This window comes from Anabrus simplex, chromosome 2 (genome assembly GCF_040414725.1).
Source record: "Anabrus simplex isolate iqAnaSimp1 chromosome 2, ASM4041472v1, whole genome shotgun sequence".
Classification (NCBI taxonomy): domain Eukaryota; kingdom Metazoa; phylum Arthropoda; class Insecta; order Orthoptera; family Tettigoniidae; genus Anabrus; species Anabrus simplex.
The window spans coordinates 622,348,198-622,372,302 of record NC_090266.1 but is presented as its reverse complement, the minus strand read 5'-3'; the positions used below and the strand labels follow the sequence as shown (position 1 = coordinate 622,372,302).

At 38.1% G+C, this 24,105-nt stretch overlaps 1 protein-coding gene across 1 annotated transcript in view; it reads left to right on the top strand.

The window, feature by feature from the left end:
• Nucleotides 1-22,227, top strand: part of AGBE (1,4-alpha-glucan-branching enzyme) — a 153,035-nt gene extending 130,808 nt beyond the window's left edge. The window contains exons 12-14 of the mRNA XM_067139266.2: nt 5,374-5,558; nt 9,342-9,590; nt 21,559-22,227. Coding sequence (XP_066995367.2) covers nt 5,374-5,558; nt 9,342-9,590; nt 21,559-21,603 — 479 coding nt within the window. The 3' untranslated portion in view covers nt 21,604-22,227. The remainder of the gene's footprint in view (nt 1-5,373; nt 5,559-9,341; nt 9,591-21,558) is intronic.
• The last annotated feature ends 1,878 nt before the right edge of the window (nt 22,228-24,105 follow it).

Sequence of the window (24,105 nt, the reverse complement as noted above, 5' to 3'; positions counted from 1 at the left end):
CGTATCCTATCTCTACGATACACACTCCAATTCCATGAGAATATTTCTGCATCCATTATATCATTTCTCAGCCATGATTCAACTCCTGTTACAATATCTGGTAAGTATATATCTATCAAATTACTTAATTCTATTCCTTTCTTTACAATACTTCTACAGTTCAACACTAATATTTTTATGTCATCCCTACTTTACTTCCAGATCCCTGGACCCTTAACACCACTCTCTAGACCACCCCGTTTCCCTGTATGTACCTCCGTATAACCCTTCTAAACAAATTTCCTAACTTATACATACCACTGTGGTTTAAGTGAAGGCCATCTGAGCGCAGATCCCTTTCTCCTACCCACCCATCAGGATCTAGAAATCTCACTCCCAGTTTCTCACATACCCACTCCATAGTCTCATTTAAATCCCCGATCACCTTCTTGTCAGTATCCCTCCTACACAGTATTCCACTGATAACTATATCTCCTTCCTTAAACTTCACCCGTGCTGCATTTACCAGATCCCACACATCCCCAGCTATGTTGGTACTTATACCTGCTTGCCTTATGTTGTTGGTACCAACGTGAAACACTACCACCTTCTCTTTTCCCTCGTCCTTCTCTTCTACTTTCCTAAACATCTGCCTATTCTAATTCCTGGATAACACACTACACTGGTTCCCTTTCCTCCACACACTTTCCCCACGTCTAACAACGGAATCCCTAATGACCAGAGCCTCAACCGTTACCCACCTCATTTGATCCCCTTACCTCCTGGTCAGCCCTATCTTTCCTCACTGCTGCAGAAGTTACTTTTCCCTCCCTTTTCTCCCTCCTATGACCCTATTCCACCTGTCTTTTCCTATCTATTCTACATTTTCCTTTCCTACCTTTTCCTTTCCTCCTACTTCCACACTTTTCAGCAACAGTTCTCTGTTCCTCATTTTCCCTCTGTTGTTCTACCTGCAGTGACTCGTATCAATTTCTCAAAGACACCTGTCCTGAATTCTGATCCTGAATAGAGCTTTTATCCTGCAATCTCCTTCCCCTTAAAACATTAGACCATCTGTCTTCTATAATTCCCACTTTCCTTCCCATCCCTCTTTTACACCTACTGTATCCTGTACATTGTTTGTGGGAGGCCTACTTTGTACTTTCCTTCCTGTCCTCTGAGAGAATCCTAATTATCTCCCTCAAACTTTCCAACTCTTCCCTCATACTCCTTAATGACCCACAGTTCCTACACTTGCCCTCCTTAGCCATTATTTACGGAATAATAAAAAGAAAAGGAAAATAAAATAACTTATTCTGTGCAAAATAAAAATGAAAGGAAAGAAATATTGTCTAGGATAGTACACAAATATCACACAACAATAAGATAATTAATATATTACTACACTACAATACTACTTAGTTGTACTAAATGTTTATCTTACAACACCCTATTAGGATAAAAACTGCTGTTAATTACTGAAAACCAAATTGAATACGCAAGAATTTCACAATTCTGAACTGCAGTTAAGTCTACCCTAATTACTACAATAGAATTCTAGTAAGAAAGTTACTACGGATACTTCTACTATACTACACAAATATTTTACAGTAATAGAATAAACACACTAATTTCTAATAAGATCCTGTAATAAACTACAATAATTTTAAACTACGTTCAGACGTATCCTATTTACAACAGGTTATTACTAAGCACAAACAGAAATGGAATTTACAATTAGAGTTTGAAATTCGCAAGAACTACTCAAAGATTACCAACAAAGCTAAATGCGTAGACAGATTATTATTAGTACGTTACTATTTTATCCTACTATGCTCTAATTGAAATGTAAACTGCCGTTTGGTTAAATGCTGAAGGAGCAAGAGGGCTACTGGACACAAAGATACACACAAACATATTAGGCAAGATACTATCTAATGTACCGTATCTACACTTCAGTTCCTAACTGAAATGCAGTTATGTTATTTTGACAGCTGGTGGATTTCTATTATTCTCCCTACTACGCGGGACAGAGAATACAAGTGTCCTTAAATGCTGAAAAATAAGAGGTTGACTACAATAAATTCTCTAAAAAATGTTTGTCTAATCTACGCCGGGGACTTGAATTGCAATTATTTGGATATAGGAATTTGATTGTTAACTTTTACTTGATGAATAATTGAAGGTGCAAAGTACGAAGTATGCTGGGACTTGGAACTACAAATTATCAGAATACAGTAATCAACTGATTCTTGTAGTATTATTTACTCAGCTACCCTCTACTCTTTGATCTCATCGGAATGCAGCAAACAATCGTCAACAATCCAAAGACTGTTGAGTAATTCTCTGGTGAAATACCGTGTATTCTTTCTAACTTCATTTTTTTAAATCGAAGTTTACAGGTGTATCGTGTTATTTAATCTAATTGCAACCTTACCAGAAGAAATGCACCAAACAACAATGAAAATAAAACACAATACTTACCATAAGGGCAGTAGCACCAAAGACGAAGCGTGGAGGGCAAAATAGGGAGTGAAAAGGGCAGGATCTTACGTTAACATTTGACAGGTTGGCAGGTCAACATTGTTAACTACTAAATGACAGACGAAATAAAATTGTAAATAAGATGTTTACTTAAAGAAAAAAAAATTCATAGCATTTATAGTTAAATAAATACTTTCTTTCTTTAAAAAAAATAAAGGGTAAATAACTTTCTTTCAAAACACTTAACATTTAAATAAATGAACTGAATTCATTAATACTTACAGTAAGAGTTTCCTACTTTCAAAACTTTAATAATTAAAGAAGCAATAAGGTAAATAAATGAATATTATATTACTACATTGTACTAACTCAGACCAGTAGCAGAATTATAATACAGAAGAGGATTACAATCTTATTAACAAATGCCTTTTGTAAAAATATTATTTTTAATTTTAATATTAGACTTTAAACTTTAAGGTATACCTTTGTAAATTAATTACTGGCCATAGATAATTAACTTGTTGCAACAAGGATTCAATCTTCCTTTTGTCAATCACTAGGCAATACACACCATACACACGAACCCGAAATATGTGGCAAGCAGAACCAAAATTACAAAATAAATTAAAGAAACGAGCCAAAAGTTAATGACTAGGAACCAGAAAAATATTCCCCAAATTCATACAATATTACAAGAGGAGGGAAAAATTTTTTTATGTTCCACAATGTAAACAGAACAACAACACACGCTAAAGGTCCACTAGCAACTCACGACCCAAGCTATTAAAAAAAAATTTAATAATAGGCAAAGGCTCCCAAAATCTTTAGCGTTCACCAGATAATAAATATTTAGGCTAGTGACGTAACAAAGCAAGAAGAAAACAAAACTACGTAAGAAGAAGGAATGTGAGCGTTAATCACCTCGAAGTTCATGAACCGGGCAAAGAAATTTCAGATTTCTACAACCGAGGAGTACTGACATGACTAATAATAATAATAATAATAAAAAATTATGATTACATGTATCATGATATTAAATTCATAGAAGGCGGCATTTCCTATAAGGAATAATTTTACAAAAGACCTAGATGGTCGTTATTAAATTAACTATGAGGCGGCCTTGGAACCATGACAATGAGCACATAAGATAAGACCGAACGCGGGAGACATCGGCAAAAGAAGGGATTACATAGCCACAAGACACAATCACACGAAATCATATACAATCAGAGTATGCATTTCAAAATCAGAGAAAACAGGCAGAGAGAGAAACACACCGTGCAATAATAATAATAATAATAATAACAATACGAACAACCAAAACAATACGCACACCATATATGGAGCAGAAAACCAAAAACGTACAACAATCTCAATAACAGCAAGGTAGGAAGGACATAATGCACATATGCTCACCGCGAGTTTCCAATTAGCCTCGCAATTAAATTTACATATCACTTTTACATGAGAATTTTATCAATAGTGATTTAAATTTTTCAGTCGGCTATTTCCAAATTAGTGTAATCCTTTATCACAAACTTACACCAGAAACATGTTTTCAGAGGTAATCTGCCTGCCTTGGCACGCAGGCCCACACTCAACACTCACATAGTAGAATTAAAAGAATCAGTAAAATACCAAATCACTATCACTAGAGGAACATAAGATTGAAAACGTATTTAGGCATATTGCCTACTGTATCTCCCGCCTAACCGGGAGTATCCAGCTCCATTTCGTTACTTTTCAAAGTCTTTTAAGGAACAAGGCTAATGGCGTCCATCTCACAGCTCGCTCAGAACCAGACTCCTCGCTCGCTAGTTGACGAGACAGAAAAACAACTGCAGAGCGCTCCGTTCAAGAGAGACACTACGCATGCTCAAGTCAAGGATTAGCTTATTGGGCCAGTAAGGAAAATCAAAATTATTGACGTAATAATGGATTTTAAATGCATTTTAAATAGCCACAGTACCGGCACATAAATTAACGGCAATGCAACAATGGCCGATAATTGCAGATAAAAGCCCCCACACACAAATACATGTCCAACAAACGAGGGTATCGTAAATTATTGTCTCACTAATAAATGATTAACTTCTTGATAGTTTAAACAGATATCCATATGAAATACAGTGTTTATTGTCTGCTCAAATGTAAAAGCTGCAGAAGTTAGAACTCGTGATAATCTGTCTTTGTAATTATTATACTAATGAACCTACAGATATTTAAATGTTTAAAAAATGTTAATATTATTATCTAAATTATTTCTTAAACCTAAATTCGAAACAATGTATACCTAGCCAGCCTACTTAACTTAGAAAACGTAATCTACAAAACACCAACTGAACTACTTCATATAAAATTCAAATAAATATCACTACTCCCAATTTCTACCAACAAACACCAAAACACCTATATATAATTAGCACTAAATGGATTACACACACACAAAACTAAACTATTTCAATTGGTTTTTAGCTACTTTATAACTATGATAATGCAAGAGCACTCTCAACAGCCAACCATTCACAAGCGCATTGAAAGATCTCCATGGAGTCATCAAGTTCTTTGTAACCCTGTAAGGAAACATTTATTTTTATCTCTTAAAGGCATTTATACATTTGTTACTTCTTAATTTACAAGATAGCTGAACTCCAAACAAAACTTTCCTTCATTTTGAATCTTCATCTGGCACAATTGCAGTTCATGAAATGCCATTAATAATCATACAGAACCATTTTTGTGCAGTGTACTCTTTTGATCATGCATGAACAGTGGTGGGACCGGGCTTTACATATGTGGTTATTTAAATTATCTATCAGGTTATGTCATTTGTAATTAATTCAATATCCCTGTGTGTCCATTATGTTAGAAGTCAACATTTTATATAGATTCTTTTTGCAACCTCTGTAGGTAACGAATTTGGTCACCCTGAATGGCTGGATTTTCCTCGTGCTGGCAATAATGATTCATACCATTATGCAAGACGCCAGTGGAACTTGGCTGATGATGATTTATTAAAATATAAATATCTAAATGCTTTTGATGAAGCAATGAATAAGCTAGAAGAGAAATATGGATGGCTTCACAAGGATCCCGTAAGTTTTGTTTCTTTATTTTTATTTTACAGCTCACTATCCTTGCTGGCTTGTTTAAACTGCTCATGTGACTTTGTCATTCATTTATGTGGAGTAGAAAATTATCTGTCTATAATTGTCTACTGTTATGCTTGTGGCATAGCATCCCTACCTGGTTGGTCTAGGTTCGATTCCTGGCTCTACTACAAATATAGTACTAGTTTGAAGGGCGGAAACCCTGTGTACTCGGCTTCAAAAGTCTTATTTCCCAAGAGATGGACACCCTGTCATCCTAGGAGTTACTGTATCTTCTGTGGTTTCAGTGTTTTTAACTCTAAGCAAAGTCCAAGATGGTATCTAACATGTAATAGTTCACTGTTGCTCAATTTTAGCCCCTTTCAATTACAGTTACACACACTAGTACAGACCTTACTACAGTACAGGTTATGAGACAAATCTTAGCATGCACTCCAAATATGTGAGGCTATTGACTGCAATGTGCTAAGTTCCTTACATTAAACAACAAAACTGTACTTTCTGCATACACACTTTTGAGTTTTTAGTATCTTTTCCTCTTCTTGTGCTTCCTGTATCGAGATTGAAGATCTTTCAGATGACCTCCCTGATGAAGCTACGAAGCAGAAACGAGCTCACTGAAGGCTGAAAAAAAATTGGGATTGGTGAAGAGAAAACCCGTTTATTTGAAGACAGCAGTATATGACGATGAGGGTTTCCTTGTCCCTTTGTGTTTTCATGTTTGTCCTTGTCTCCCCTTTCTATTACTTGCTCTTCCACACTGACCTGTCATAGTCTTCATCCTCTCATCTGTTCCTCTTCATGTTCCTGTCTTCATATGAATTGATTTGGTACTTGTTTGTTCCTTTTCAATACAAACTTATGATTGATTAAGATGTCCTTAATTCAACCATTCATTACTCCTGTACTGCTGACTTGATTGGAATATTTAACAATGACAAGGTAATTTTTCTTTGATATAATAAAACAATACTTACAATTCATTGCATTGTTATATACTGTAATCTACAAAACATTTATGGTATTATTTCAGATTTTACTTCCCAAGATTTGTACAAAAGTTTGAAATTCTGAAAATACTTTTAAAATAGCCAACAGACATGGAAAATTAAAATGCCATGTATATATAAAGCCATGTACAACACTATCTGAAATCATTTTTCTTTCATTATCTTGGCTTGTATTTTGATCAAACTTAGACGGCATGATACTTAAATGATATCATTGCTGTGTTTTCGAAAAGGTGCTTGCATCTCATTCTCAAGGGAAAACTAGTCTCTTTACTTGGATTTCTTATAAAATTTTAGAATTCAGTCATTTAATTGAAAATTATGTAAAACTGTATGGCTCTGTTTGTCCTGCATTCCTAGTCCTTATCTTTCTCTTCCCTTTCCCTGTGTTTATCCAGCTTTCTTCTTAGCCTACACTTCCTACAGTACAGATTATCAGGACTGAAGATCCATCAAGATGGTCCCTCAGTGAATGTTGAAATCTGCTCTCCTGTTGAAGCTGGCAAGCAGAAACAAATTTGTCAGGGGCTGAAAAGAATTGGATGTAGCGGAACTGGGATTGACATCGAGGGCCCGTGTATGTAAAGACAGAAAAGTACGAAGATGCAGGGAATGTGATGATGATGATGATGATGATGATGATGATATTATTATTTGCTTTATGTCCCACTGGGTACTTTTACAGGTTTTGGAGGTGCCAGAATTTAGTCCTGCAGGAGTTTTTTTACATGCCAGTAAATCTACCGACACGAGGCTGACTTATTTGAGCACCTTCAAATACCACCAGACTGAGCCAGGATCAAACCTGCCAAGTTGGAGTCATACTGTGATTGTCCTTGCCCGTTTGAGTTTTCATGTTTGTTCTTGGGCTCCTCTTTCTGTTGCTGCTGCTTTTCCCCACATGACCTGTCATTCTGTATGCCTTATTATGGGCTCTTATTCATGTTCTACCTTTCTGAATATGACTTGGTTCTTAATTTAGTGATGTTTGGTTCTTGTATTCATCGACTTTACCCAAATGTATGTGTACCTTTCCTCCAACTAAAAATAAATACTAGAGTTTTTCTAGAGTGTATGGGATGTCCCACAAAATGTACTCGCTTTTCGAATGACAGTGAATGTTGTGTTTGTTCACAAAGATACAAGTTTACTGGTGGAATTGAAAGACGGTACAGAACAGTACAATAACATCAAGCAAATTAACCCCCTGATGCCAACCTTCATACGTTGTATGGACCTTCTTTTCTTCACATGCTGCTGACCTCCATGCATGGTATAGACTCCTGTGGGCCGATCTTCATTTTCTTATAGCTTGTAAAGTTTTAAAGTTGTTGAGATGGAAATCGTATATCTTTGAATGGGAAGACCTTTGTCTTCCTCGTATGTATAAATCATCCCAAATTGGTGTTCGTTTTCCTTTCTAAATTGTTTGTAACAGTCTGACCTTTTTCTGCTTGAGATCGCATAAGCTTAAATATCTGCTGCATTCTTATGGATGTATGTTCCATTACAGGATGTTTCCTTATGTAGATTGATAATATAAATTGCCATCTCTTCACTGGTATGAATATTGACATCATCTGGTGAGATTTCCTATAATTCTTTCGACACCTTGAAACCTCTTGCAATTTGTAATTACTTGACTCATTGTCACTTTGAAATACGATATTGCATGGCGCAGAAGCATGGCACGGTGCAGTTTGAATGAAAGAGAAGTAATTAGGTTTTAATAAATCAGATGATAACAGCACTACACCAGACTGAACTGAGCAAAGTGAGAGTGGACACATAACGTAAAGAATGTAAGGGCATAGTACACGCGGCCAAGTAATGGGCGGCAAAACACCAAATTTTATGCACTCTTTCTCATGAACTAATCATCCCATTAACCTGGGATTTGTGCTAAATGAATCTCTGAACTATTATTCTCAGTTCTTCTGCTCAAAGTTCCCAAGGCAACGATTACCCTAGTTCTCATTGCATTGTGAAGCGACCCCAGCAAATACGAGACCGTCACTTCCATTCCATACACAATGTGGAAGGTCTCTTCATTACTACACTGTAAGGTAAATGTAAAGTTAATGTATGTAAACTACATTCTTTTCAGTCTCTTACTGTAAACGTTTGAAAATAATCTGAGCTAAACTTAACAGTGAATTTTTAAAGAGATCGCCGGATTTTCTTAGTGATGACATATGAATTACCTCTATCCGCTGGGTAAAGCGGCACTCGCATGTTCGCCATCGCTGAGGGTTTGAAGTAAACGAGTCCAGGGAAGACAACAAGTCTAGTGACTTCTGAGTATATGCACATATTTAAATTGACAATCGTAATTTTCAAGACATAGCTGGCAATGCAGACCAACGAATTCAATAAACTTCTAAGCCATTTTCTGTCGAATGCAAGACATTGTCTTTCATTTGCCTCTTTCAACTCTTCTACAGTTGCTGGTTTGGTGCTGTAAACCTTATCTTTGAGGAATCCATATCCACGTTAAAAAGAAGTCCATTGGTAAGAGGTTGGGTGAACGCACAGGAGATTCAATGTAACCTCTTTGCTTAATTCATCTGTTTGGAAATAAAAATAAATGGAAAGACACTGAGTTACCATCACTCGAAGAGTAACTACATTTTTGGGACAGTTTTGTTGTACTTCTTGTATTCAAAGCCAAATGATTTTCCTGGATCTTATGATAGCCTTGATTAATTTAAAATGTAGCTATTTTCTAACTGATATGTCAAATTATGTTTTCTTTCAGGCTTATGTGAGCTGGAAACATGAGGATGATAAAGTTATTGCATTTGAAAGAGCTGAACTTCTGTTTATATTTAACTTCCATCCTACCAAGAGCTTCACAGATTACCGTATTGGTGTTGAACTGCCTGGAGAATATAAGGTGGTTCTCAATACAGATGATGAGAAGTTTGGTGGCCACAGGCGAGTTGATGCCAGCATTTCACATTTCACTTTTCCAGAAGGATTTGCAGGACGACGGCATTCAATACAGGTTAGTATCTCAGTTTTTGTCAACAAAAATTTATATAATAACCTAACTAGATGTGAATCAATTTAACCTAGAAATGTTGTTCTGGCTGCATTTAATTGCACACCATAATATCTGAATGAGTAGAGGATTTAGGAAAGTCTTTTTTTATATTGGGCAAAAGCTTCAATTGTACACTTCTGTTAAAACAATGTAATAGAGAAAACTACGAGGTGCATTCAAGTTCTAAGGCCTCCGATTTTTTTCTAACTAACTACTCACCCCAAGACGATGAAACTGGATTTACTTCTCGACGTAATCACCCTGCAGACATACACATTTTTCACAACGTCGACGCCATGATTCCATGGCAGCGGCGAAGGCTTCTTTAGGAGTATGTTTTGACCACTGGAAAATCGCTGAGGCAATAGCAGCACGGCTGGTGAATGTGCGGCCACGGAGAGTGTCTTTCATTGTTGGAAAAAGCCAAAAGTCACTAGGAGTCAGGTCAGGTGAGTAGGGAGCATGAGGGATCACTTCAAAGTTGTTTTCACGAAGAAACGTTTGCGTAACGTTAGCTCGATGTGCGGGTGCGTTGTCTTGGTGAAACAGCACACGCGCAGCCTTTCCCGGACGTTTTTGTTGCCGTGCAGGAAGGAACTTGTTCTTCAAAACATTTTTGTACGATGCACCTGCTACCGTAGTGCCCTTTGGAACGCAATGGGTAAGGATTACGTCCCAGAACATGGACACCATCATTTTTTCAGCACTGGCGGTTACCCGAAAATTTTTTGTTGGCGGTGAATCTGTCTGCTTCCATTGAGCTGACTGGCGCTTTGTTTCTGGATTGAAAAATGGCATCCACGTCTCATCCATTGTCACAATCGACGAAAAGAAAGTCCCATTTATGCTGTCGTTGCGCGTCAACATTGCTTGGCAACATGCCACACGGGCAGCCTTGTGGTCGTCCGTCAGCATTCGTGGCACCCACCTGGATGACACATTTCGCATTTTCAGGTCGTCATGCAGGATTGTGTGCACAGAACCCACGGAAATGCCAACACTGGAGGCGGTCTGTTCAACAGTCATTCGGCGATCCCCCAAAACAATTCTCTCCACTTTCTCGATCATGTCGTCAGACCAGCTTGTGCGAGCCCGAGGTTGTTTCGGCTTGTTGTCACACGATGTTCTGCCTTCATTAAACTGTCGCACCCACGAACGCACCTTCGACACATCCATAACTCCATCACCACATGTCTCCTTCAACTGTCGATGAATTTCAAATGGTGTCACACCACGCAAATTCAAAAAACGAATGATTGTGCACGCTGTTCACGTAAGGAAAATGTCGCCATTTTAAGTATCTAAAACAGTTCTCATTCTCGCGGCTGGCGCTAAAAATCCATCTGTCACATAGTGCTGCCATCTCTGTGACGTTTTGACAACGAACGCGGGCTCCTTTTAAAACAATGCACATGTTTCTATTTCTTTCCAGTTTGGAGAAAAAAATCGGAACCCTTAGAACTTGAATGCACATTGTATTAGCTATTCAGGTTTTTTTAAATATATAACATACAAATAAAATGTATAACCCTCAATATTGATTGAAAGGAGGAATTGTTTGTTAGTTGAAACCAAAATGACAGTATTTCCTCAGGCTTGAAGGGTTTCTTTCCCGTTTTGTTAACATGGCTTTGTTTCCAGTTCGTATTACCCATGCTCGGTACTCCATATCATGTGATCATCCTAAATTTAAGTGCTGCACATACTGACAGGCAAAAGCTTGGTGTAATGCGTGTCACTCAATGCATTGTATCTTTGTAGATATACAAAGATAAATAATTTGAACCAAGAAATTAATGTGGCTTTTTTTTGCAATATTTCTCTTTAAATATGTATTGGCTAGATTATTATGTTTTTAGTGTTCAAGTAATCATCATCAGAGTCACCTTTTCAGGGAGATTCTTTATGAACTGGTTACTCCATCGTATCTTTCTCTAATAGTCTTTTCCATCTCCACATAATTATTGTGTTGCCTACATTTTATCAAATCTGGTTTTATATTCATTTATTGACCTCCTCCAAGTATTACTTAACCCATACATGACACTCAAAAATTAAATGGTGGAATCCTAGATGTTTAATGCTGTCCTATGAACAGATATCCCCCCCCCATCACTTTTTGCCAAAGTGCTCCCTGTATAGAGCGATGACTTAATATTTTATTTACTGGTAATTCAGAAAATTTATTAGAGGCATTGTGAAATGAATGACTCATTTATCTAAAACTGTTATATACTATTTCATTAGAGTAAATGTTGGTCTGGTAGAGAAAGACAAGCCCTGCTGGAATCTTTAAATGTACATGTTCAATAATTGTTTTTATGTTTTAAGATCATATTTGGTATCCCATCATTTCTCATCTGTTATCTTCAGCTAGGGGGTGTTAGCATTGTAGTTTTACACTTGAGTGACTCGGGTTCAGTTCCCAGCTCTGGTATTAATTGAAGACTGATCGTAGAGATCAATCTTAGAGACTGGAAGGGGATGCATTCAGCCCCAGGGAATATAAGCCAGTAGTACACAAGTCGTTTAAAAATCTTGCTATTGGCCATCCTGGGATTGATTTCCCACTTCAGTTCTAGTCTGTTCTCAGAAGGGTACCTAATGTAGTGTACCGGTTACGACCTGTACATGCGTATTTTTTGATAGTTAATTGCATTTAATCATCACGCGTAATATTCCGAGCAAGCCTGGTTTGTTTACATTCGATGGAACAAGCGAGCGAGTCGAGGACAGTTGTGTGTGTGACGTAGCTGCAGGGGCGAGATAGATCACCCGCCTGACACGCCAAGTGTAGCTGGCCTGACCTGGTATGTTCTGGATTCAAGTGTCACATCTTCACAAACATTCGATTAAGAAAATTTTAAAACTCCTCTAATAATTATGATAGCGACTTGAGCAACATGTCATTTTGAAGGGAATCACATAAACGTTGCAAAACGTGAATCTCAAGTAAATCCGTCAAGGGATTCATGGGATAACCAGCTTCAAGGGATCACGCTATATGATGACGTAGAAGCCCCCAAACCGAATATAAGGAGGGCTCACCTTAGCCTGATCAGTCAGTCACAGCTGAGTATTCAGCCTGGCTCTACACACTGCCATAGTCGTCAGAAGCTATCTCCGAGTAGTGACAGTCTCCATGCGGAACTTAAACCATCACGGCCACGTGGGACTTATCAATTGTGCACGCGTGAACTCAAAAATTATTCAAAGTCTTTATGAACATGGACTGCCTGCTGTCATTTCTTGATGGATACAGTACTTTTGCATCCATCTCTTGGCACAGGCCAGAGTAAAGTGTAGCTTCCACCGAAGTCCCAGTCAACATCCATGGCTGTGACAATATGGAAGCTGCTGGGGTATGGGTAGTGCTGAGTAATGACATTCGGAGCACGACTAGTGCATCTGAGTGTTATGAAAGGTGTTGCTCATAGGGTCAGTCGTGCTGCAATAGCACTTTCTGACCCAGTGAGGAAAGCAATGGCAAACTACCTCACTCCTCATCTTGCCTAGTACGCCTCATTTTGGTGCTGCCATTGGTTTTTGGGGTTTCCTTATAACCTCATAACCTTTGGTGGTGCTATTTGAGGATCCAACTGATGACCTAACAGACAGACAGATGAACATGGACTTGTAATATTTGCGAGTGTTAAGTCTTTACAGACAGTGACTTGTAATTTTCGCCAGTGATGAACTCTGAAATTATTCAAAGTTTTTATGAACATTGACTTGTAATTTTCACCAGTGATGAACTCTAAAATTATTCAAAGTCTTTGTGGACATTGACGTGTAACTTTGCCAGTGATGAACGCTAAAATCATTCAAAGTCTTTATGGACATTGACTTGTGATTTTCGCCACTGATTATTCAAACATTAACTTGTAATTTTCGCCAGTGATGAACTCTAAAATTATTCAAAGTCTTTATGGACATTGACTTGCAATATCTGCCAGTGATGAACTCCAAAATTATTCAAAGTCTTTATGAACATGGACTTGTCATTTTCGCGAGTGTTAAGGAACGAATTCTTTTAAGTCTTTATGGACAGTGACTTTTTCGCCAGTGGTGAGAAACCAATTATTCAAGGTCTTTATGAACTTTGACTTGTAAATTCTGCGAGTGACGAAGAACATTTTCGAAGTCTTTGTGGACATTGAGTCCATCAGCCACATTGGACTTAGGTGATGAGTGATTACATGCAACATCGTCAGAGACCATCGGAGATCATCCAGAACATCGGAAGTTCGAGACTTACTCATACACGACCAACCTGGGTGTTTCGGCCTCATCTTAACGGAGTATTTGGCATCTTCCGGAACATGTTCCAGCCTGTTCGGCCCAGTGAGCTGGAGACCCGGACCATTAAAAGGACGATGTTGAAGACGACCCCTATCTACAATGAGGTGATGTGCAATTTGATATGCATTTCATGAATAAACTCTTATTCAACCTGATTAAAATTTTTCTTGTAGATAGGACCCTGCCTCCTGTACCAAGCCCTAGCTAGTGTCTATCCAGTTTCGCCCTGAGAACTATTTCATGCTTATGTTAAAATTAAAATCTTAAAGTCAAGCTCTTTTACTGGTACAGTAGAAACCACAATTTATATTTTTCCTAATCCTAGTCCCAGCTAAGTACAAATACAGACGTTAGTCCGGACAGAATTTCAGACCCACAAAGTACTGTACCTGAGGCTGATGACTTGAGATGTCCTGTAGGTCTAGGATCTGATTGGGCAGCTGTCATGATTGGTAAGCAAAAGGGAGTCAGTCGAGATTTCTTCTGAGGACGCAGTGCCCAGGCAGCAGCTGAAGTGCCTTATTTAGTGAAGTTTAATGATGTTTTAAGACATCTTTTTTTTATTCCTCAGTCAGAATATCATGGACAGCCTTCAAATTAAAAAACTCACCGAAAGTGCATTAGGTTGAAGGGTTATGACTGACAGGTTGTTGATGAAATACCGAGAGTCCCTGACGTATGATTCATTACGTCCTATGTGTGGCTGAAGCAATTTGCTTAGGTATTTAGCCAGAGTATACGTAGGAGAACCTATCGCACTAACAATAGGTCTGAGGGAAACATCTTTTTTTATGGATCTTAGATAGTCCATATAATCTAGGCAGCACTGTATCCCCTGGGGAGGGATGTTTAGCCTCCTTTTTTGGAATTGAAGATTGCCTTAAGAGCTTCACGGTGGCGTTGGACACATGAGTGGTGGGGTCACGTGAGCTCAGTCTGTAAACAGGCTCTGACAATATAGCCGAGATGTTATTCTTATACTTGTCAGTGTCCATAACCACTGTTGCATTATCCTTATCGGCTGAGAGAATGGTCAGTTCAGAATCATCTCAAAGTTCCTTTAGAGCTCTCCTTTCGCCTCTTGTTAAATTGGGCGCAGGTACAACAGCGGACCTTATGAGTCTCACACATTTCTGTCTTAACTCCTCAGCCTCATCCGTAGGTTGTTTGTGGATGGCTGCTCACAGTCTGAGTAAAACCAAGGACAAATTGTCCCCACTTTTACATCATGGGGTATATAAAATTCCCTGTACTTGCGGTAAGGTATACATCGGCCAAACATGCCGGTCCATTGGTACCCGTATCAAAGAACATGAATGTAATATTCGTCTCAACCAACCACACAAATCGGCAATAGCTGAACATGCTCTATCGTTAGGTCATGATGTCATGTTCCAAGATGCTCGAGCTCCTACCCACACTAGACACTACAGGTCCAGGATTATACGGGAAGCTGTGGAAATACATAGAAATCCTAACAATTTCAACAGGGACACTGGCTATCAATTAAGTAATACCAGGTTGCCAGCCATTAAGAATTTACGTAGGTAGTTCCCTTCCCTGTCCCTTCACTATTGTTATTTCGTCTCGGTGTTTTCCAAATTCGTACATTCCTCGTCGCCAGATGTTTCATTCCAGGCTTGTGTCTATGCCATACACCTATCAATGTCATATGTAACGTACACACGTTATGTGAACCGCTTAGACTGGTTCTGATGGTTCGGTCAGTTTCCGCTTCGAACGCTGCGTTGTACCACATACTGGGAGCCATCTGGTGGCGAATGAACATACCATTTCTACTTCTGTTATAACATCTAAATTCAAAGAGCCATTGTTTAAGAAGCCTTTCTCAAGGTCAGTCGAGATTTCTTCTGAGGACGCAGAGCACAGTTCTCTGTGAAACGTAAAGTTTTCACCTTATTTTATTGACATGGCATAAGCCCAAAAACCAATACAGTATCATTCTACATCTTGTCTAGAAAATTAAGTTATGCCCACTTTTTCTATACTCTCTAATTTGATGCAAGAAATCATTCCGCTTACAAACAATGTCAGATATTTCTATTAAGTATTTCCTTTCTCTCTCATTCATACGAGTATTGAAAACCAATAGCTTATACAACCGCACTAAAAGACCTTCCTGGAAATTTACACCTGGATATTTATGAGTTTCACCTTATCATACATATCTTTCATACTTCGTGTGTAGCCAGCTCTATACATTCCCATAATAATCATGTGAAAGAATTCCCTGTTAAAACTATTAACATTTGTTTTCGTAACGGGCATCTTTCTCATTTCATTCAGTGTTTTAATTGGCAAACCGCATTCCTTTGATAACTACTTCAGCTTCAGAATACACTTTGTTTCAAACCATCAGTGGCCACACAGGTTCTAGCATTATGTGACTAGCACAATCAATTTTCTTTTATTTCGCACAGTATTAAATTTTTTTCTCAAAGTAATTGTAAACCTTCTTGATAATTACAGTCCCTCAAACTACTCCAGCAAAAATTGTAATGCTTATCTATATATATATAAAATAGCTTGTCCTGACTGACTGACTGATTCATCATCGCCGAGCCAAAACTACTGGACATAAGGAAATGAAATTTTGGGGATATATTCATGTTATGATGTAGGTGCTCGCTAAGAGAGGATTTTTGGATATTCCTTCGGTAAGGGGGTGAAAATGGGTGTGAAATTTTAAAATGAGTGTATCTATATCTCAAAACTTTAAAAGTTTACAGAAGTAAAAATTGGTATTTAGAATCTTCTTTAAAAATAAGGAAACACGTATTTTTTTGTTTTCAGAAAATCCCAATATGAGGGATGAAAAAGGGTGAAAATGGGGGAAAATGGGTTGAATGCCTTTAATCAGGATACCGGTACTTATATCTCTGAAACTGAAGATAATACAGACCTGAAAATTGGTACTTTTGATCTCTTTTAAAAATAAAGAAGCACGTATTTTTTTGTTTTTGTAAAATACAATTCATGGGAGGGTGAAAAGGGGGTGAATTTTTAAAATGAGTGAATCTATATCTCCAAACTTTTAAAGTTTGCAGATGTAAAAATTGGTATTTAGAATCTTCATTAAAAATAAAGAAACACGTATTTCTTTGTTTTCGGAAAATCGCGATAGGAGCAGTGAAAAGGGGTGAAAAATGGGTTGAATGCCTTTAATGAGGCTACTTATATCTCAGAAACTGAAGATATTATAGACCTGAAAATTGGTGTTTGGGATCTCTTTTAAAAATAAGGAAACACGTATTTTTTGTTTTTCTGGAAAACCCAATTAAGGGGGTGAAAAGGGGGTAATATTTTAAAATGACTGTATCTATATCTCCAAACTTTTAAAGTTTGCAGATGTAAAAATTGGTATTTAGAATCCCCATTAAAAATAAAGAAACGCGTATTTCTTTGTTTTCGGAAAATCGCAATAGGAGCAGTGAAAAGGGGTGAAAAATGGGTTGAATGCCTTTAATGAGGCTACTTATATCTCAGAAACTGAAGATATTATAGACCTGAAAATTGGTGTTTGGGATCTCTTTTAAAAATAAAGAAACAAGTATTTTTTGTTTTTCTGGAAAACCCAATTAAGGGGGTGAAGAGGGGGTAATATTTTAAAATGACGGTATCTATATCTCAAAAATTTAAAAAGGTTACAGATGTAAAAATTGGTATTTAGAATCTCCATTAAAAATAAAGAAACACTTATATTTTGTTTTCAGAAAATCGTAATAGGAAGGGTGGTAAAGGTTGAAAAACGGGTCGAATCATTTCATGAGTCTACTTATATTTCAGAACCTGAAGATATTACAGACCTGAAAATTGGTGTTTGGGATCTCCTTAAAAAATAAAGGAACACGTATTTTTCTTTTTGTGGAAAATCCAATTAATGGGGGGGGTGAAAATGGGGTGATTTTTTAAAATGAGTGTATCTATATCTCAAAACTTTTTAAGTTTATAGATGTAAAAATTGGTATTTAGAATCTCCTTTAAAAATAAAGAAACATGTATTCTTTTGTTTTCGGAAAATCCCAATAGGAAGGGTGAATAATGGGTTGAATGCCTTTCATGAGGCTACTTATATTTCAGAACCTGAAGATATTACAGACCTGAAAATTGGTATTTTGGATCTACTTTAAAAGTAAAGAAACACGTATTTTTTCGTTTTTGGAAAATCCAAATATTGGGGGGTGAATTTTTTAAAATGAGTGTGTCTACATCTTAAAATTTTAAAATTTACAGATGTAAAAATTGGTAGTTAGAATCTCCTCTAAAAATTAAGGAACACGTATTTTTTGTTTCCTGTAAATCCTAATAGGAGGGGTGTAAAAGGGTGAAAAATGGTTTGAATTTCTTAATTGAGGATACACATATCTCAGAAACGAAAGATATTACAGAACTGATAATTTGCATATGGGATCTCCTTTAAAAATAAAGAAACACGTATTTTTTGGTTTTTGGAAAAGCCAATTAATGGCGGTTAAACAGGAGTGACAAGTTGGGGTAAAATTTTTGAAAGACTGTATCTACAGAATATCTTGGAAACGTAAAATGTTACAGAGTAAAGAGTGAGTGTAAATCTCCTGTAAATGTAAAGAAATATAGGTGATTTGTTTTGGAAACTTCACTTAAGGGGAACTCAAAAGGGGTGAAATTTTAAAATGAGAATTTTTACAGTATATCTGAAAAAAACTTAACATGTTACAGAAGTGAAAAATGGTATTTTTTATCTCTATTAAACATAAAGAAACGTGTACTTTTAGTTATCGGAAATACCACTAGGGTGGAGGGGGGTAAAAGTGACTGAAAATGGTGATGAATTCTTTTAATTAGGCTACTGATATCTCAAAAATGAAGATGTTACAGACGTGAAATTTGATATTTGCAATCTGCTTTAAAAGTAAAGAAACACGTATTCTCGGAAAATCCAATGAAGGGGGGGGGGGGTGTTGAAAGAATTGAAAAATTGACTGAATTGTATGAGAATACATACATCTAATAAAAACTAAAGTTGTTACAGACGTGAAAATTCTTATTTGGACCTCCTTTAAAAACAAAGAAGAACGCGTTTTGGTGGGGAAACCATCTTGGAGGGCGGGAGTGTAAAGGAGTTGAATTCCTTTCATGAGGACACATAAATCGAAAACTGAAGAAGTTAGAGTCGTGATAATTGGTATTTAGAAGATCCTTTACTGTTAAAGAAACAAGTATTATTTGCGGGAAAATTCAATTAAAAGGGGGGTGGGGATTATTGTGAAATGAAGTGAAAAAAGTGAATTTTTTTTAATCTCAAAACTGAAGGTAATAGACGTGAACGTTGGGGTTTTTAATCTCCCTTAAACATAAAGAAACAAGCATTCTTTTAATTTTTTTTGGGGGGGGGGGGGTTGCGGTAAATAAACTTAACGGCGGTGGGGTGTAGAAGGAGGTGAGACCAATTGATTTTACTGTTATTAATGTACTTATAAGGATCCTCCGTTGCTCAGGCGGCAGCACGCCGGCCTCTCACAGCTGGGTTCCGTGGTTCAAATCCCGGTCACTCCATGTGGCATTCGTGCTGGACAAAACGGGGGTGGGACAGGTTTTTCTCCGGATACTCCGGTTTTCCCTGTCATCAGCCATTCCAGCAACACATAATAGTAATAATAATAATAATAATAATAATAATAATAATAATAATAATAATGTTCCGGACCGTCGTCAAATATGCGGACCGCACTGGAAACGGCTCCTGGGCGGGTAATGACTAAGAATGCAACCCGGCCGCGGGTTCAGTGCCGCCAAGGCACCCAATATGACACCACGCCGGATCTCCTGAAGGATTTTATCCATATTAAAAATGATTATAGGAAAAGATGGCACAGATTTACAGACCCAACTGACCGGGAGGAATACCTGAGCCTAACCAAGGAAGTACGAAATCGATTGCTGAAAAGGAAGATTGAAAAATGGGTGGAAACGTGCCGTAAAATAATAGAAAACGAAACAGATCGGAAATTTTGGTAGATTCTCGCAGAAAACGAGTCAGATCGCGAATTTCGGAGGATTATATATCTAAAACAATAAGCATTCAATCAAAAATTTCAGTATAATACCGTAGCGAAGCACGGGTATCTTGCTAGTTGAACATAAAATAATCAGTACCCAAAATAGACTCAATGTCAAATGCTGTAGCTAGGCTATACGCTCAATTGTATGAAATCTTAAGTCTGTAAAATTCCACTTCGAGCTGCGCTTCATGACACAACACTCAGAACACAACAGAGTGAGGTCATCATCATCACATCAATGTCCCACTCCAGTTGCCCGGATGTGGTTAACAGAGTGAAGTACGGAAGTTAAAATGTATCGACAGTGTGCAGGATCTGCAGCTGTCATTGGTGGCCTCGAGGCCATCTGGCAGTCCTCTTTCTGGCCTTCACAGAGAGAAGCTGTCATGGAAGATCTACGCTATCTTACCTCCTAAAGTGTTGCCAATTTCACAGCGACCCATTTCCACACCGAATGCATCGATCTCTCTTGCCTAAGGCAGAACCTCGGCCTACCAGAAACACTCAAACTCATACCAGCCGATGACAAGAATGCTGCTGATCTTATCATTGAGTACTGTATATGTGAGGAGTGGAGTAATCTAGTCAGGTACATACAAATTTAGTCTTCTGTTACTAAGGGAACTTGCATTACCTTTTGTTGTGAAGTGTCCATTTTGGCTATTTATATATATATAAAATATTTTTTCCTTCATTTTCAAAATTCATCATTGAAGGGATATTTTATGTTTAGTTTTTAAGAGAGGATGGTTGCCAAGTTGTACTTCCTCTTCAATCAATCACCACCATCACCTCTGGTGAGAGGAATATTGTTACATCCCATTGTCTTGCACCCACTCTTACCTTATGAAGAAATATTTTTGGCTTTGTTATGAGTAGAGCCCTGCGCGGATATATAAAATAATCTCCGCATCCGCACTTTCTTCATCCGCATCTGCGAATTGTTATTCGCAGGTATTATAAATATTTAACTACAGTGTATTATACCCAAGGTATTGAAACTGATAGATCTGTTAACATAATACAATAGGCCTAACACCTGGCACCAGAACCCCTACAGTCACAGGTTTACGAGAGATTTTCTCTTGTGACAACTACTGACGTATTGACCTTTGTTCCTTCCTTCCATTAATTGTGGGCAAGAGCCAGGTTAGTCTCAGTTCAGATTTACGTCCTTATGGTCTCAAGGCTCTTCATATATCACCATTCTCCCATACCACTGTTAAGGGTCGCCTAATCACAAGCAAAAATAAGAGTATACCTGAGTGAAAGTCAACAAACTTCATTATTCAGAAATTATCAGCAAAATTATCCGCACTCCCACACAGTTTGTATCCCCCAAGACACTAACTTGGCAGATATCCGCATCCGTGCAGGGCTCTAGTTATGAGGTTACTTTGAATATTAGTATGTATGTTATGTGAAGTTATAAGTTAATTTTTGTATGCAACTGAATGGCACTAAAGTGGTAGGAAAGATATATGTGATTCATTTGTTATCAATCTTGTAGCAAGTTGTGTATGGGACTTTTCTTTTTCTTAAATTTTTTCTTTCTTTATCTCCAGGCCTATTTACCTTGTCGTACTGCCTTAGTGTATGGCAGAGTTTAGATCTGCATGGAGAATGAAGCTGTGGAATACTCATTTCGAGATCCAAACAACGCAACTACTCTGCCAAGACTGGACTTAACCTCACTTCCTTCAGTGATCGTGATGCATTGTTCCTTTTTTTTTTTTTAGATTTATTTTTATATCAGTAACTTGTACAGTTCTACAGAATGTATTTTTAGCATTGTTATTTTTGTATTGTTTTAGTAAATGTTAGGTATGTGTGAAAAGTAAAGAGAATTCTGCCTTGTTACCATGTAGGAATATTTATGTTACTAGATTTTGAAAATGTGAAGTTAGACTTTGAAATAAATTCTGTTCTCATATCTCAACATTGACAGAACCGACTGCAAAAGTTCCTCTCCCTCTCTAAAGACTTCAAGAAACTCATATTATTTTACCTTGATTTCTGATGAGGGAATGGAACTAAAACTCCTAACCACTTAGATATTTTGGCTCAGTTGCTTGAAGAACTTCTGTACATTTTTACTCTTTTACTTAAAAAGTGTTTAAGAGCTTGTGATACTTTGACATGTAGTACTTGGCAAGCTCAAGGTAGAATTAATGTCTAAAACATTAAGATAAAATATATAGATAAAGAAATAAATATTTAAACAGGAACCATAATTTAATGTTTGCATTTCCTTTCATTGCATTGAGGGACGCAGATATATAATACACCCCTCAGTATCCCCTGCCTATCGTAAGAGGTGACCTAGGCACAGATATGGATTGCAGTTTGGTATCATGTGTTGGACCCCCTGTGGATGGGAGGGGCTGAATACATTCACAGGTAATCCCTGTTTATCGTAGAAGGCGACTAAAAGGGTCATGTGGCCATTGGCCCCCTCTTTATTTTTTTTCAGGGTTGGTTGTAGACCAATTCAAAATTCTTGATGTGCATGCTGCTCGGAGATGGGCCTCTTACGTGTGCGATAACACCCGAAAGCCCACTTGTGACCACCCAGGAATCTTACGGGTGGGAGCGTCATGTACCCGTGCAGTAGTATCCACTTGACAACACAGGTCCCCGCACAGCCGAATGCCAGAAGTACATATTATTATTGGTTTTTTTTTTTTTCTGTATATTTATTACCCTGTACACGCTATGGTGTACATGCTATTGCGGGTGATTGGAGGGAGTCCTAGTGCTCATTGCCTCAATCTCTCTGTATTAGGCATCGTCCAACATCGGACCCCGGGCAATACCTGCTACGACCAGATGGGTATTGCCTTGGCTGCTTGTTCTGCTACAGAGGCCCCTGATCGGAGTGGGTGGCATTGGGGGGAAGATGATTTCGGGTATGGCTTCGAAACGTCTTCGACCTGCCCCAGGTGATCCCTCACCGAGTCTTTAACTTTTGGTTCCTTGAGGGGTTCAACCCCCTGGGAACATGTGCAGCATCAAGGAATGGGATCCATCTTCCCTAGGTTCCTGGTTGCTACCAGATCCGATGGGCACGATTTTAAGCCGGTAAAATCGATTCTTTTTAGTAGACACATTGAAGGCATCTATGGTGAACTTGAGGATAATACAATATAGTTGGTCCGTTATTGGACATTATAAATTTTCCAGCTAACTCATTCCTGGTTGCCAGCTTTTTGCCCCAGTGTGCTAAGTTGGGCTCATCAGTTAGTAAATACAAAGGGCACTAGGAAAGTTTTGCAATGTGAGTGAACGCTTTAGACTTTTTTTAAATAATTTCCACCACCCTCAATATACTTCTCCATACGTCGAAACCAGTCACTGAACTAACTCGGCCACTTTTCTTCAGTTACATTTTCACACTCTTGATCCCATGCTGCCAGAAGCTCCTCGTTGAATGCAAAACGCCGCCTTTTCAGCTTCATCTTCATTTCTGGGAAGAGTGCGAAGTCACATGGGGCAAGATCAGGACTGTATGGAGGGTGCTCAAGCACACTCAAGCCTGATCTGGCAAGAAAATTCATTGTTACATTAGCACGATATGCTGGAGCATTATCGTGATGCAAGAGCAAAGTGTTGAGCCATGACCTTGGACGAAGCTGCTTGAGAGCTTGGATGACCTGAGGCAGACAAGTCTCGCTGTACCACTTCTCGGTAACTGTCCTTTGTGTTTCTAGCACTTCAATCATCCTTTCCTTCACTGACCTTGACTTTCGCACAGTCACAGGAGTGCCCTCATCTTCAAACAACCACACCTTGTTCTGGGATTTTGTTGGGACATTGTAATAATAAAGCCAAGTTTTGTCACCTGTAACGATGCTATTGACGTTACGCGAAGTCCCATTTTCAAACTGTTTTAGCATTTTTCGGCACCATTTCACTCGATATGCCCTTTGTTCCTCTGAAAGTGAATGGGGCACCCAAAGGGAACAAACCTTTCTAACATAGAGATGGTCATGTAGAATTGAATGAATAGCTGGTGCAGGGATATGGAGGGCCTCTTCTACCTGCCAATATGTCAACCACCTCTCTTGCTGCAACATTTTCCTCACAGCTTCAATGTTTTCCTCAGTCACTGA